This window comes from Dreissena polymorpha, chromosome 1 (genome assembly GCF_020536995.1).
Source record: "Dreissena polymorpha isolate Duluth1 chromosome 1, UMN_Dpol_1.0, whole genome shotgun sequence".
NCBI classification, from domain to species: Eukaryota; Metazoa; Mollusca; class Bivalvia; order Myida; family Dreissenidae; genus Dreissena; species Dreissena polymorpha.
The window spans coordinates 66,599,426-66,616,200 of NC_068355.1; the positions used below are offsets into that span (position 1 = coordinate 66,599,426).

The following is a 16,775-nucleotide window of genomic DNA, read 5'->3' on the forward strand; positions in this document are numbered from 1 at the left end:
AGCAGGAACAATCGATAACGAAATTACCTGTGTACACACTAGACCCTGTTCATTGTCATACACGCGTCAATAACTTCTGCGACATCGTGGCCTAGAGCATTTTTCTGAATCAGTGTCCGACAGAAGAGATATGTTTAGGAAAATACGTCTTTAATCTCCTAGTGCTTTACCAATTATCGGTAACTGTAAGATTTTCGTTATTTTTTCGCAGATTATTATTTAAGCATCATTATTGAAAATCGCCGCAAATGTTGTTGGCTGGTTTAGTTTTTCATGCCGTTTTTTTTTCTGCAATTAGATTAAGTTGAACATTTCTTGAATTTTTTTTATTTAATCGCCATCAACTAATTATACCCGTCATTACCGCTATCTGTTGTCTGCTTCAACATTTCTTGATGTGTGATAATGATGTCATTATTTTTGTACTTATTTTGTTTACGTTGCTCAAATGATACCATAATTGCTTTTAAGTCAGTGGGCACTTATTGTTGTCTGCTTTAATGTTTCTTTATAATAAAGAAGAAGATTTTGTTATTTTTCTATAATTAATGTGTTTTTGTTGCTCAAAATACTAATAAACGTTAAAAACATTCGACGCTTCTCAAAGGTAAGTGTAGTATAAAAACTTGAGTTTTGCAATGTTGCAATTATTCACGTTTTCGCTACTTTCTGAAAACCGTACCATTCTATGCATGTTGCAAATGTCCGCAATCTCGCAATTTTAAATTATGTATCTATGAGTAAAGTAAAGCACTGCAATATCACATTTTAAAACAATATTTCAACCTATATTGATTGTGTATTCTCAAGGTTACGGGTTTTTATTTTCTGCAGTCAAACGATATGCATATTTTATTTCATGTGAAAAAGAGTTATCTCGACATGTTTTCGGACAGTCTTTTTTCGGATACGGTATGATTTGTTGATTTTAATTTACTTTAGGCGTTCTTTGTAACATTTTTATAGAATAACGAATACATATGCGATGTTCGGATGGTCTGGTTGACAATATTTTGAATTGTACTAACCAGAACTTGCACCTAGACAGACTTTAACAAGATGCGTTTGTGAAACACAATGTCCCCCTATATGACGTTTGACCTTGTAGGATGACCTTGACCTTGACCCTTCACCACTCAAAATGTGCAGCTCCAAGAGATACACATGCATTTCAAATACAAAATTGCTAGCTTCAATATTGCAGAAGTGACATTTCATGAGCAATTTTGACCCATATATTTGACCTTGAAGGATGACCTTGACCTTTACCTTTCACCACTCAAAATGTGCAGCTCCATGAGATACACATGCATGCCAAATATCAAGTTGCTATCTTCAATATTGCAAAAGTATTCATAAAACAAGCGATTTGGGCCACATATATTTGACCTCTGACCTTGAAATGACTTTGACCTTTCACCACTCAAAATGTGCAGCTCCATGAGATACACATGCATGCCAAATATTAAGTTGCTATCTTCAATATTGCAAAAGTACTCATTAAATGAGCGATTTTGGCCACATATATTTGACCTCTGACCTTGAAGGATGACCTTGACCTTTCACCACTCAAAATGTGCAGCTCCATGAGATACACATGCATACCAAATATCAAGTTGCTTTCTTGAATATTGAAATACTGCAAAAGTGTACATTAAATTAGCGATTTTGACCCATATATTTGACCTTTGACCTTGAAGGATGACCTTGACCTTGAGCTTTCACCACTCAAAATGTGCAGCTCCATGAGATACATATGCATGCCAAATATCAAGTTGCTATCTTCAATATTGCAAAAGTTATTGCAAATGTTAAAGTTGGCGCAAACAGACAGACAGACAGACAGACAGACAGACAGACCAACCAACCAACCGACAGGGCAAAAACAATATGTCCCCCGCTACTATAGTGGGGGACAGAAAAATTGAAAATGAAAATTTATTTTTTTACTATTACCAGGGACCTTTGTTTGTATAGGTCCCTGCTAGTACTTTAATAAAAGTATTTATATTTTGTTTTAAAGTATATTTGTATGTAACTGTAGCTGATGTCTGGTTTGTTAAGTCACACACACAACCTTGATTGTATTCTTTATTTTAAAGCCATGATAATATTTTATAAGAAAATGACACTGTTATAATGCTTGTTTGTAAGTATATATTATAACTAAAATCCAATAGATATACATTTGATAAAACATAGATAAAATGAGATTCATTGTTTTTTTTTTCTTTTTGCCATCAGTACCATTTTTCGGAAAAGTCTGCATCTGTTTTGGCTATTACTTTTTTTAAGGACAAAATGATGGCAATTATTTTCTGAAGGCCAGTGTGAGCACTGGACTTGACTTGATCCAACCACTTAAATGGCTAACTTAATAGAGAAAATACTATTCCAAAAGCAGATATTCTATAATGTATTCTCGACTATTTTATCTTAGTTTTGATCTCCAAAACTCTTAGCTTTTAACCCTTTCCCGCTTAGAAGCAAATTGAACATAGCTTATGCAACCAGCATGAAATCAGAGCAGCCAGTGATTAAAGGTTTTATGCTGTTTGCTGCTCATCAGTGTCTAGAAGTTGGAATAGAAGCCTTTAAAATTTGAATATATTCAGAAAAGTCTTTGATTTAATTTAATTTTCAAGGGGACTGCAAATGGGTAAAAAGGATACAGTACAGCCAACGCGGCACAAACATAATCCGCGGCTACGCCACGGCCAGATTATTAGTACGCGGCAGCCGAATCGTGTGTTCACGCGGCGTATTGCCGAGTCTGTATTAACCTCACGTACTTTCGCGGAGTAAATCCGCCGCATACGTACGCGGCGGATCGAGTGAAAAGATATCCACCTACATGTACATACATGTATGTGTAGCCAAAGACCTGATTTGAAACTGTTATCTATAGGTCTTTGGTGTAGCGTAGAATTAATTACGCGCAACTGTTAAATGTTTCGTTCGATTATCATTATTAAATTTGTAATCCGAAACACACTTCCGAATGTTAATGCTAACGAGACCTTTGGCAATTTCCAGCGTCAAATAAACAGTGCTAAAATATCCTTTGTTTCATAAAAAGCGCGCGAAAATTATGCAGACATGTAGAACGTCGTTTGGAAAGTTTGGGTGTATTTTGTGTTGTATAAATACATGAACATCACATCAGGCGTAAATTGCGTGTTCAGTGGAAAAAAACGCCCCAATTAGACGTTATTTCATCATCTCTATAAATAGTAACAAATGCCAAAACGAATTTGATACTTAAGGAAATATCGAGAATGTTTGTGTATTGTAAATATTTACCAGCATTTGCTTTAAAATTGGAATATACGGGATTATCGGGTAATTCGTAGCGATATTAACTGTATAATATGAACAAAATGAAACGTGTTTATATACGCATATTCAAACATTAGTTATAATAAGCTGATAATTAACAAAACAACAAATACGTCGTCACCGTCTTGATTATTGATGTGGCTTCAAACTGCTAATTTTCTCAGCTTAAATATAATAGCAAAATCAACATGCAATTAATCTATAAATCCACCATATGCTGGAGCCTTGACCACTTGTATGTGCGAAAACATAATTACGTGACCTTGTTTATGTGTGAAATACATACGCCACGGGCGAGAAACAAACTTAATTGGCCAGACACATTAACTATTCTTACATGTATATGCTAATACAATCCGCGCACAATAAATTTTTTATGATTTTAATTATAATTATAATTGTTCTTTCAAAATTTGTAAACTACATGTAACTTATAATTTAAAAAAGGTTTTTTATTTCATGATGCGCATCGACTCGGCATCATGTCGCGGATCGCGGCATGCCACGGCGAACAGATGCGAAGTTTTGCGGCGAAATGTGACTTGCCGCCGCATACTGACGCGGCTTCAACGACTGACGCGGCATCGACTCGTTTCGCCTTGCCGCCGCGGATCGCAAAATTCGTTTGTTCTGCTTTGGCTGTACTGTATCTGAGTGGTTAAGAGATAAAAATATCATTTACAGTAAAAATTTTGTTGGTGAGCATGCTTGACATTAAAGAGGAGGAAATAAGAGGTAACTGGACTGCTGTTAGTTCAGTATTCTCACCCTTTCCTGGCCTAATTCAGAGTCGTCCACCGTGTCCCTGCTGCCAATCTTGAAAGAGGGTAGGGGAACTATGACCTGGAGAAGAATACAGCAAAATGAAGTAGTTACATGAGTCTAACTCTAAGAAAACCAGGATTAAAGCAATCGTGTACATTGCGATGTGAAGTCCGGACAGGCTAATTGGAGACAACACTTTCCACTTTAATGAAATTTTTGTTTAAAAAGAAGTCTCTTCTTACCAAAACTGCAGTCAAGTCAAATGGTTGTCCCTAATTAGCCTGTGCAGACTGCAGTCAAGTCGAATGGTTGTCCCTAATTAGCCTGTGCAGACTCCAGTCAAGTCAAATGGTTGTCCCTAATTAGCCTGTGCAGACTCCAGTCAAGTCAAATGGTTGTCCCTAATTAGCCTGTGCAGACTCCAGTCAAGTCAAATGGTTGTCCCTAATTAGCCTGTGCAGACTGCACAGCTTAATCTGATACAACATTTTACATACATGCAGTAAAACCCTTTTTATAAAAAGCAATTCTTATATATTAATGCTCAGGGGTGTGAATTTAAGGAGACATCCAAGGGAAGGACAAATTCTGTCGATTGATTTTGAACAAATAAGATGTGCTCAATTTGGTTACAAACCTCTTGAAACTGATAAACAAATACAGGGGTGTGATTGAGGTAAAGTCTGAGGGGAGGAAAATTCTGTATACTGATTTTGACTACTCGAATTGCGTGCATAACGCAATGACAAACCTTAAAACAGCTATCATTTAAACAGTGCTCCAGCTAGGATTTGAAAAGGGCAGGGGGACTTTTTTGTCAAAAGGGCACTTTCGACGCGCAGTATTTTGTCAAAAGGCCACTTTCGACGCGCAGTATGTTGTGAAAAGGGCACGTTCGAGCGCGCGGGTGTTTCTGGAATGCTTCCTATTGCATGTTAATTTATATGTTATAAATAATTGTATTATTCCCATTATTATTAAACCATTCAAATATAATGTCTACAATGAGGATTAAACTAATTTATGAATTATCATAAATTATGTAAAAAAAAATAAAAAAAAATTTATTATTTTTTTTTTTTGAGGGGGGGGGGGCAGGGCGAAGGTTCGGGGGGGGGGGGGGGGGGGGGGGGCAGGGCGGAGTTTCGGGAGGGCAGGGCGCGGCGCCCTTCCATTAAGGCCTAGCTGGAGCACTGTTTAAATAAACACCATCTTAAACTTATCAACAATATGTTTTTATGAAAATCTTTTTAAAATCACTACATGTCATGCAAAGTCACCAGTATTAATTGTGATCAAAATCAATGAGTGTTCCGATACCTGTGAACGATGACAACAATCTTTCGTTTGAGCTAAATGCCTTTACATTCTACATAAGGTCAACAATGTTACAGTAATCAACTAGCGACAATTAACCACAGTTTACGTAATTTTAGATTTTTTCACATTAATAGAATATCAGGGGTGTGATTGAGGCAAAGTCAGAGGGGAGGAAAATACTGTTGACTGATTTTGACTACGCGAATGGCGCGCATAACGCAATGACAAACATACAAACAGACATTAAAATAAACAACTTTTTAAACTTCATAACAATATTTCTTTATAAAAACCTGTTAAACTTCACATTTAACATACTGAGAATGCAAAGTAAACAGTTAAGTAAGTATTTATTGTGATCAATAGCAGCAGTTTTTCAATGTATCGAATGACAGTTAATAGACTAAATATAAACAAACACACTTGAGTGTTCTTCTGGTGTTAATGATGTATTAACTGAGTTAAATTAATATATTTTATTTGTTTACCTTTCGATATCTTGCATTTCACATCTTCACTCTGTTCAAAGCTATTTCAGTTAACTGAACAGCGTGACAAACATAATAAAGCAGAATATGCATATGAATCTGATTATTCACAGACCCACAGACATATAAAAATCAAATCATGTTTGTCTATTTCCATGTTCGAACGATACTCTCTAAATTGTTTTACTTCGCGAGTAGACTACACTCCATTTTGCAAACACTGGTTTCCGTGACACAAATTCAGTGGGCACATTTCTTAACAAAGTATGTGTTGCTTGTATCTAAAACGTAGTCTTTTTTTTGACAAACACATTTCATTATTCCAATCAGACTAGGTGATGTCAGTCGTTTATTCGATTGCTATTTGTTATTTCAATAATCTTAATTTTCTCTTCACAACGGCGCCATTTGCAAACAAATCACAGAGCGCATTTTAAGAACACGATTTTAATTGGAAGATTGGGAAACGACAGCCAATTATATGGCTCGTTTTAAAAATGCTTAAGCAGAATCTACCAATGTAAAATGCGGAGAGATTTCGCGGGCCGCGGATATTTCGGGCCGCTTATGAAATACGTCCGCGGAATCGGTGGTAGCCCCTCTCCCCCACATTTTTAAAAACGAATTCACGCCAATCTCAGAAGTGACATCCGGGACGACCCGATCCGCGGAAATCCGCGGATCCGCGGAAAAATCACACCCCTGAATATGACTCCAGCCTTACCAAGACATTCAATCTTCCGTACCCATTCAGAAAGTGGTATCGCTTTCTGATTTATATCCCCTGTTGTTTCTTCCCTTTCCAATTTCAGTTTGTTTTACAATAATTTTTAAATCTCCAAGATTTTGTGAGATTCGTTCGATTGTTTTCATTAACGCTTCACCAAGGCGCCATTTGCAATCGAATCAGCAAACAAATATGAAACACATTTTAAAAGACCGATTTTAATTGGAAGATAGGGAAACGACAGCCAATGACATCGCTCGTTTAAAAAAATGCTTAGACAGAATACCAGTGTAACATGCGGAGAGGTTTTGCTGGCCGCGGATTTTTCGGGCCGCTTATGAAATACACCCGCGGATTCGGTCTTACTTTCACCCATTTTTTTTTCGAATTTACGCAAATCGCGAAAATGACCCCGGACAACCCATTCCGCGGAAATTCGCCAATCCGCGGAAAAATCACACCCCTGATGCTTATATGTTAATTTACCCACTATTGTAATCAGAGAATCGTGAGTGCATTTATACAACTCAGACCTTACCAGCGATAATTATACTTAAACAAAAGGTGATGTGCTAATTAGAATACGGTTGAGCAATATCTTAAAAAATGTAATGCTTCACGCATAAATGCTGTACCAAAACAAAAATTACATTTAGAATGACGATGAGAATAATTTTTTTTGAAAATACTTCTTGTAATTATTCAATGAGAATATTAACTTACACTGTTTCTATACATTTCATCCTTTGAATAACTTTACTATGTCATTTATATGATATCATCCTATGTTGTTTTATTGATATTCTTGGGCTTTTAAAAAATTTCACACTTGTTGAATAAAGGCTTTCAACTTTTCAGAAGATACTTTGAAATTAAAATATCTCAAGTAGAAGATTCTTGAAAATGTACCTCGTCAATCTTTTCATCCTCATGGAATGTTCGAGACAGGAATAGACAGGTCTGAGAGTCCCCTTTCTTTGTGAAGATGATCATATCATTGCCGATCCTCATTGATCCTCTGAAACAAACCGCACAAAATAACCACATGAGTCACATCTTGCAGAAATTGGTTTAATGCCATATGGAGCGAGAAAAAATCCAGACCAGCTCGCAAATCAAAGCAGTCTGGTCCACTAATGAGACGACGAAATTTGCACAACTTAAAAGCAGACAGAGTAGTTTCTGACCAGACTGCCAGAATATAATTATTTTATAATATATTTTTGCATGACGCAGCTCAGATGGTACTGAAAATGTAACCGTAGTTACATCCTAAATCCCAAAATCGTAAACATCCATGGAACAAATAAATAATTGCCTTGTTTAGCCTCTATAACTTTCAAAATGTTACTATAATAACATCACATAAGAAAATAAAGTAAACAAGCGTTGAATTGATATCCCCCGCAAATATGCTTCTAGACACTAAAGTGTTATATTTGACACTCAAAAAAGCATTTTTTCAAGATACAAAGGGCCATAACTCCGCTATTAACACATGGTGTACAATGCCATTTGATGTGCATCATCCTCTTATCCATAAATATACTCATACCAAGTTTCAATGAAATTCGCCAAAGCACTTCCAAGATATGGCTCCGGACGGACGGAAAGATGGACGGACGGACAACGCCAAAACAATATCCCTCCGCCGATGGTGGGGAATAACAATAAACAGACACAGTTGACCCCATTTTTGTTTACAAGATTGTATGAAAACAAATGGAGTAACAGAACAAAACAATAAAACTTATAATACAATATTGTAAACAACACCAAAAATCTGAAATGGAACAAAATTGCAAATAAGAAAATAATATGGCTACTGCATTTGAGACTGATTTTTATTTTGCCTATTAGCGTGCATATCTAAGTTTGAGAATAAGTATGCAAATTTTGGTCCGTCTTGTTCAGTAGAGCCCAACAAAAGAGTTAGTTAGAAGACCATCGAATGTGGATATGTTAAAAATATTTGAATATCAAGAAATCAGATAAAAATAATATATATGAGCCTCACTCAGTTAAAAGGTGATTAAATGAATGTGCATAAACTACTGCCCCTGATTATCCTGTGCAGCCTGCACAGGCTAATCAGGGACAACACTTAAAACACTTCTGCATTTGTATTTTTCACTTTAAGGAAGACTCTTTTTGATGAAAATCCACTTAAGGCTGAAACTGTGGTCCTTGCAGGCTTATCTGAGAGGACATACATGTATTATGCACATGGATGAAACCCATTTTTCCCTGATGGATGCTCATATATGTTGTATTTGACACATTCTATTTATAGCTTCAGCAGGTATTTTGTGAAATGGAGCAAAACCTATTTGAATAATTTTGGTTACGCACCACTGAATGAAAGTATGTTTAAACATGACCCATTATTGTGCATGATCAGTGTTTAATCAAACATTTAGTCTAGACTCAAAGAAGTGTAATTCACTTACGATTTGAGACCATTTCCGTACATCCCAATCAAATGATCATCCATACTTCTTTTGTTTGACCGTCCGAATGTAATTATGTCTGCAGTGTCACCTAGAAAAAACACACAAATAGTACGGCATCATTTTTCATTATTATTTCAATTGCAGAATATAACATTCCATTCTGCACTATTACTAATGTTTGTACTTCAATTACACATCAAAAAAGAAAGCCATGACAAAACTATGACACCATGGCTTTTTACATTGACTTTGGGCTTATTTCTGTAGCTTGTAAATATGACATGGAAATTACCTTCATGCATTCAAAAATATTTAAATACCATTCCTATGAATACATGGTTTTCCACACTAGAAGCAATTTAAATCGATTAATGCTTCCTCTTGAAGTAAGTAAAGTATAGCCTCATTAAATTCATGCAAAATTAACAAGACCAAAACAAGATGCAAATATAGAAAACAGATCAAATGCAGTGTTTTTTTCTCACTATTATGGGAATGGGACCGGGTCCCTTTGAATTGGGAAATTTGTGGTGTTTTGACTAAAATTGGGAAATAAGTGTTGTCGTTTTTCTCAAAAATGCTTTAAAATTTAGAATATAAGTGTTTTCAGTATTATATTTACATTTACTAAGGTTGACTGTATATGGATGGGAGATGAACAAAATATTGAGATCTTAAATTTTTTTTTTTTTTTAAAAAACCTTCCATTGGGAATTTTAAACTCCTTTTTGGGAAAACAATACACTTTTTTCCATATGAAATGGGCCGATTACCAGACCCGATTTTGAATGAAAAAAACACACTGAAATGTCACATTAATACTAGTCTTACTTGGATCCATTCCTTCGCCATCGTCAAGGAAACACAGCATGTAGTTTCCCCGCAATTTAGCATCAAATACTGGAACGTAACAGGATTATTGTGTAACAGGCATCTCTTCAGCATTTCAAAGGAAAACAAGAAATGTACATTACCACATGTACCAACCACATGTAGTTCTGTTATTTTTACTTTATGATGTATAACTTTTAAACATTTTTTTATCTGAAATAAGGATACTCTTAATCAAATCGAAATACATGTATATTCACCCAATGGTATTTTACTTGATGTAAATCAATTTAAATTCAATATGAAACCTAGAAAATAAAACTTTTAATTCAGTTACTTACATATGTGAATGAATATACTTGTTAAGTTACATTTGTATGTAAATAAGGCAATATCTGAGACCCATATAATTATAAATGCAATTCTTACATGTGAAAATGCTGAGCTTTGTGGCATTTGCATCTCTGAAATAAATATGAACATGGCTGTAAAATCAAATAATACATTAGACTCTGAGAAAATGGACATTGGGCACGTGTTAAAAATAATACCCAAGATTAGCCTGTGCAGTCCATACTGGAAAATATTAGTAATGAGGGAGGACACTTTCCGCTTTTATGGGATTTTTCGTCAAAAGCAACGCAAATCCAGTTGAAGCAGAGTGTCGTCCCTGATGAGCCTGTGTGGACTGCAATGGCAAATCTGGGATGATACTTCATGCACTGCAGTTACTGAGTTAGCTCAGTTTTCCATCTGGGATGATACTTCATGCATTGCAGTTCCTGAGTTAGCTCAGTTTCCATCTGGGATGATACTTCATGCATTGCAGTTACTGAGTTAGCTCAGTTTTCCATCTGGGATGATACTTCATGCACTGCAGTTACTGAGTTAGCTCAGTTTCCATCTGGGATGATACTTCATGCATTGCAGTTCCTGAGTTAGCTCAGTTTTCCATCTGGGATGATACTTCATGCATTGCAGTTACTGAGTTAGCTCAGTTTTCCATCTGGGATGATACCTTATGCATTGCAGTTCCTGAGTTAGCTCAGTTTTCCATCTGGGATGATACCTTATGCATTGCAGTTCCTGAGTTAGCTCAGTTTTCCATCTGGGATGATACTTCATGCACTGCAGTTACTGAGTTAGCTCAGTTTTCCATCTGGGATGATACTTCATACACTGCAGTTACTGAGTTAGCTCAGTTTTCCATCTGGGATGATACCTTATGCATTGCAGTTCCTGAGTTAGCTCAGTTTTCCATCTGGGATGATACTTCATGCACTGCAGTTACTGAGTTAGCTCAGTTTTCCATCTGGGATGATACTTCATGCACTGCAGTTACTGAGTTAGCTCAGTTTTCCATCTGGGATGATACTTCATGCATTGCAGTTCCTGAGTTAGCTCAGTTTCCATCTGGGATGATACTTCATGCATTGCAGTTACTGAGTTAGCTCAGTTTTCCATCTGGGATGATACCTTATGCATTGCAGTTACTGAGTTAGCTCAGTTTTCCATCTGGGATGATACCTTATGCATTGCAGTTACTGAGTTAGCTCAGTTTCCCATGAGACTGGCTCATTTACATGATGTACATAACACATGCAAGTCAAATTCATGAGAAAACTGAAGACAGAATACTATCTTCATAAATACTATCTTAAGATTGATTTTCAAGTTACAGTACTATTAGAATATATTATCCTATAATTTACTCATTATTACCAGAGAATTCAGTAAATTAAAATATGATAGCATGTTCTAAAATGATTTGCCACAAACCTAGCGTTGTCCACAAGTTCAGCCAAAGCTCCAAACAGGAACTCATGTGTAGTACTGAAAAACAGTCAGGCATAATCTTTATGACATCCTTTCGGGAACCACAAGGAACATATTTATAAATTATAACTTTCGTAGTAGAAACAAGTCTATATAATGGCCCCTGTATCAAACCGAGTCAGGGTTGGCATATTGACCGGTCAATTGAGTATTGACCGGGCCGGTGGTCAATACCCGGTTAAAACCGGTCAATACCGGTCATTACTGGTCAATACTGGTCGATTGAAAATTGTAGCATTTAAACATTACAAAGGAGCCATTTTATATTAAATCAATAATTATTCTGTAATTGATAAACTTTTTTCTGAGTTATTTATTGTGAAAAAAATCTTTAAAGCTGTTAAAAGTTACTTCTTTATTAACAGCCTCAAATACATAAGGACTAAGGCAATATCTTTATCTCAGTGTATCACATCTGTTACTGAAGTTATTATTACTATTGTAGGTACCATAGCATTTCACTTATCTATTGATATATCTATTTGATAAGCAGATGGACAAACAGAACTCTTGTGTATTCTAGGGTTATAAATCTGGCCTCTTAGTTGGTAATAAAATGCATGCAGTGTTATGTCTCGGATATTGACAATTAAGCAAATCTGCCCTTAGGCTATTTCATATCACTCACACAAGAAGATTACATTGTACTTGCTATTAATTTAATAGTTACTTCTGCAGCGATTTTCCTTGTCCAATTGGGAAAAGTACCCGTACCGGTCCGATTGGGAAAAATTGAGTCGTGAAAACCTCAAAATTGGGAAAAATCGAGTCGTGAAATCCTGAAATTGGGAAAATCGCGTCGTGAAGTTTGGGTCTTATTGAATACATCATACAGTTCATACTTAATTGAACATACCCATTTAAATAATCATTTGCAGGCATGCCTTAATGACCATTAAGTTATAAAGTTTATATAAATAACAAAATATTATAAAGAACACACCAAATCAATTACTAGTTGTTTTAATCTCTTTTAAAGCAATGTCTCTCTCTTTCATTTTTGTGAAATTTCAACAATCTTTGATGTTTAATCATCACTCAGTTGCTTGCATCCCTCCCTGCACAGCATCATTATTGCTGTCAATGTGTCCTGTGATTGATGGTTCCGATTGGTTTTTTGGCATAATATTTGCTATTATGACTCATTTCAAACTACGATAAGGTTACAAACCGACGTAAAACAGTACGCTGGCTGCCTGGCAAAAGAACCGGAAACAGTAACAACTCTATTGATTGAATGCGCTGAATAATAAAACCCGAAATTAATCGAGCGCGTGGTTACACACAACTATACGATTTTCTTTGTTCGCTCGCCGAAAGTTGGTTTTTTTACGAAACTTTCTATCGTTTTGAGAAAAAATTCGGACGCTGATTGGGATTTTTCCAGATGCCGATTGGGAATTTGGGAATTTTCGCTCGATTGGGAAAGTACCGTTTTGGGAATTTGGGAATTTTCGTTCGATTGGGAAAGTACCGTTTACCGGTACTTTATAAAGAAGGAGGAAAATCGCTGCTTCTAACTTGTTTCCTTTCTGTATTTAGAGGGTGTTTTTCGCTTTCATATTAAAAAGTTCAATTGGTATTCAAATGAATAAACAATCAATTTAATTCTTGATTTTGCCAACAAATAATGTTTTCCAATTGTGGGTCTACTCTTCTTTTCAATTATTTTTTTCTTTTAATAATTATTTCTTATTATGTTTTTTATCCTTATATCAATAAAAATTAAAGTTTTTTTTCACTATTTTGTTTAAAAAGTATTTAAAGAAATCAATGCAAGAATACATGACAAGTAAGGATTGTGTCAAAATAGCCATTTAAGGCCCTATTATCAGTTTTGGGTGCCCCAACCTGTATAGGTGAGAAGACTGTTTGAAAACTGTGGGGACAGTGGGGCATGAGGAATAACTCATACACAGTAATTGACAGGTTCTTGTTGAATCAAGCACATAATTATCTGAGCATCATAAGTTCAATCAACCAGAAAAATCAAATTGACCAACTTTGACTTATTTGCAAAATTTTGAGAGATTGGCCTACAAATTGCATGAACATATATAGTATATATATATATATAGGTATAAAATAGTGGGTATTAATAGCTTAAGACATTATTGGCAACATGTCTGTTTAATTTATATTATCAATATTGTTCAATTAGGCATAGAATATAAATTAAAATTGGGGGTAAAGTTCAATCGACCAGTATTGACCAGTAATGACCACTTTGGGAGTATTGACCGGGGCGGTTTTAACCGGTAAAAACCGCCGGTTAAAACCAGGGGCGGTCGATTTGTGCCAACCCTGAACCGAGTACAATCCACCACCCTGTGTCTTCCCTGGGAAAATAAACAGAGAAATCCTATAAATATATAAATTTTAAATGTTTAAGATCAGGGGTTTTTTTTAGAAAAAGGGGAAGACGCTGGACGCTGGGTATAAGGGGAAAATCGAGCGCGAAAAAGACATATTTGGGGAAAAAATAAAAACTGTTCATTTCAATGTCTATAACTCGCATACAGACTTCAGGTTTTTTTTAGAAAAAGAGACATGTCTCTGACCTTTTTGTTCTTAAACACATGAACAAGTATGATATTAAAGTCAAAGTCCTAAATAAAGTTGCAGGGGTAGATCTAATAATGGGAAATGTTTTCAACTGGGGCCGGGGAACGATTTCAATATTGTGATTTCAATTTCACGATGAATGGGTTGACGATCTAGATCTGCTACAGTATTGCAAGGGAAAGGTGCGGCAGCTGCCGATTTTCTACTTTCACTTTCACAATAATCCGACAGTATTAATCGATGTTGATTACATGTACCTCCGAATCCTGCTGGGTTTCAACGGTTTTTGATGATTCATTCTTAAAAAATGCGTCGACGCAATTAATATTTTCCGAGTCCGAACGTTTTATTTTGTTCGTGTATGAACGCCAATTGTGAGTTTTAACGTTTATACCCATCTTGGCTTTCACATAACCCGGATGAAAACTCGACTGGTTTCCGTTAATTAATTGACGAATCACCATTCTCGCGCAAGACCGGAATCCAGTAAAATAGTCACATGATTAATAAGATTAGTTGCCCGGTTTCCATGACGTAATTTAAGAGCTATATATAGAATCACTGGGATTCCCAGATTTGAGTGTTTGTCGGAGAGAGAGAGCGAGATCGTTGTACATGGTACAAATAGGATAAGTGTCGACTTCCCAAAAGAAAGAAAAAAACATTTCTTTTAGGGTAAAATATTATATTTTGGTGAAAAATTATATTTTTGGGGGGAAATGGTAGTTTTAGGGGAAAAATTCTGGTAGGGGAAGACGCCGATTATCGGCGTCACTTTCTTAGTAAAAAAAACCCCTGAAGATACTATTTTGTGAAAGAATACATCAGTTAAGTGTGAAAAATGTCAGTCTTTCCGATCAAGTGGTTGATTTGGGCCAATAACTGCATTTAAAAGCTGTTTTGGACCGATCTTTGTTGACTGTCAACTTTTCTGGAATTAGTGGTTGACTTTCCTAATTGGGTTGGTCCATTACTATAAAGTCGCGCCAGTGAAAATTCATAAAAAGCGACATGTAAAGTTATGGTAGCCAGAACTAGCTAGGAGTGAGAATGAATGGATAAAATGAGTCACATTATTAGTGCTTTTAATTATAAAGAAGCATAGAAATGTATGCTCACGAATTAGTGTGTAAGTACTCCTTGCTCAGCTGAGCTCTGTTTAACGATGAATACGAATGATTCGTCATTTCGCACAAGAAATGAATTTATAAAATCCAAGGTGAATATTCACATAGACACCGTTTTCATCACATAATACAATTTCAGTGAAATGCAGAGCATGAATGTACACACAGGTCACAAATGAATGTTTGGGATTTGCATTTATATAAAAAGGTAAGATTGTCTTATATTCACATTAAAATTTTTATCTTTCAAAATGTTTTCATTTAGTTAGTTGTGAATGTTCGGTGTCCCAATGCTGCATCCAAAACTTCCGGTCATGTATTGATCCGCACATGTGGTAAAAAATGAGGTTTGTATACAGTGACCTTGATAAAAAAAATCACTTAAGAAATTGACATATAAACATAAAGTTTACTTTTTAATCATTAAAATATATTGTTATATTATGTGTTATAATATAAGATATAAAAACAGATACACTACAGACAAAATAGTTCTGCAGCAAGGACGCACAATCCAAGTGCAGTTTAACCTCCCGTTTAAAATGTTTGTATATTTTTCGGCTTAGCTGTCTAACCCAGGTTTCGACCTAACTCAATAGCCAATTCAATGTTGGTGAACTTTCCCGCCGGTAGATCCGTCTTAATAAACCCTAAACGTTGATTGGCTCAGGGACCCAGATTTAAGGGTATGGGCGTCCCGCTGAGACATCCGAAATGTGACCCATTTTTATACCGGAACTCTGATAGAGTAGACCCATTTTGATACAAGATTATTGAAAAAGCATACCCATTTGTATACGATACCATTGAGAAAGTGGACCCCGACCCACCCATTACCAGAAGGTTGATAAACTGGACCCATTTAAATAGTAGAATTTGATAAAGTGGACACATTTCATACTATAATTTTAATATCTTTCATATCAATACAGTATACTTATTGAAATTGCTATTATATCTTTCCCCAATGTGCGGAACCAAAAACTGTCACATGACCACAAATGCGAACGACCACGTTTTTTTTGCGGACAAAACGTAAATTGAAGGTATGTTTTCTGATATTTTCTTCGTTTTAGCAGATTATTGTTACAATGCCTTGGTTGACCGTACGCAGTGCGAATTCTACTTTTCATTAATGTATTGCTCGTATGTTTAGGTATAATACTTTTTGAGAACATTCAAAGACAAATATCGAAGTCGACGATGCAGACGACCACACATTTTTATTTATACCTGTGTTTGTTGTTAAAGCGATTAAAACTGAAGGTTTTATTACTGTCAGTATGCGTAACTTTTTCATATACGACCAAATATAAGTGTCAAT

The 16,775-nt window shown here is 35.7% G+C and overlaps 1 protein-coding gene across 4 annotated transcripts in view; it reads right to left on the minus strand.

Annotated features, from left to right (window-relative positions):
* Positions 1-15,766, minus strand: part of LOC127833088 (ATPase MORC2-like) — a 95,148-nt gene extending 79,382 nt beyond the window's left edge. The window contains exons 1-7 of one of the 4 annotated variants that reach the window (XM_052358365.1): positions 15,444-15,766; positions 11,703-11,756; positions 10,353-10,387; positions 9,924-9,992; positions 9,090-9,180; positions 7,549-7,657; positions 4,108-4,182 (exon numbers count right to left, since the gene is read on the minus strand). In XM_052358365.1, coding sequence (XP_052214325.1) covers positions 4,108-4,182; positions 7,549-7,657; positions 9,090-9,180; positions 9,924-9,992; positions 10,353-10,387; positions 11,703-11,756; positions 15,444-15,511 — 501 coding nt within the window. In that variant the 5' untranslated portion in view covers positions 15,512-15,766. Of the gene's footprint in view, positions 1-4,107; positions 4,183-7,548; positions 7,658-9,089; positions 9,181-9,923; positions 9,993-10,352; positions 10,388-11,702; positions 11,757-12,429; positions 12,447-12,702; positions 13,105-15,443 lie in introns of those variants that run through there. The other 3 variants (XM_052358367.1, XM_052358366.1, XM_052358368.1) reach the window with 3 other exon arrangements.
* Positions 15,767-16,775: the final 1,009 nt, after the last annotated feature.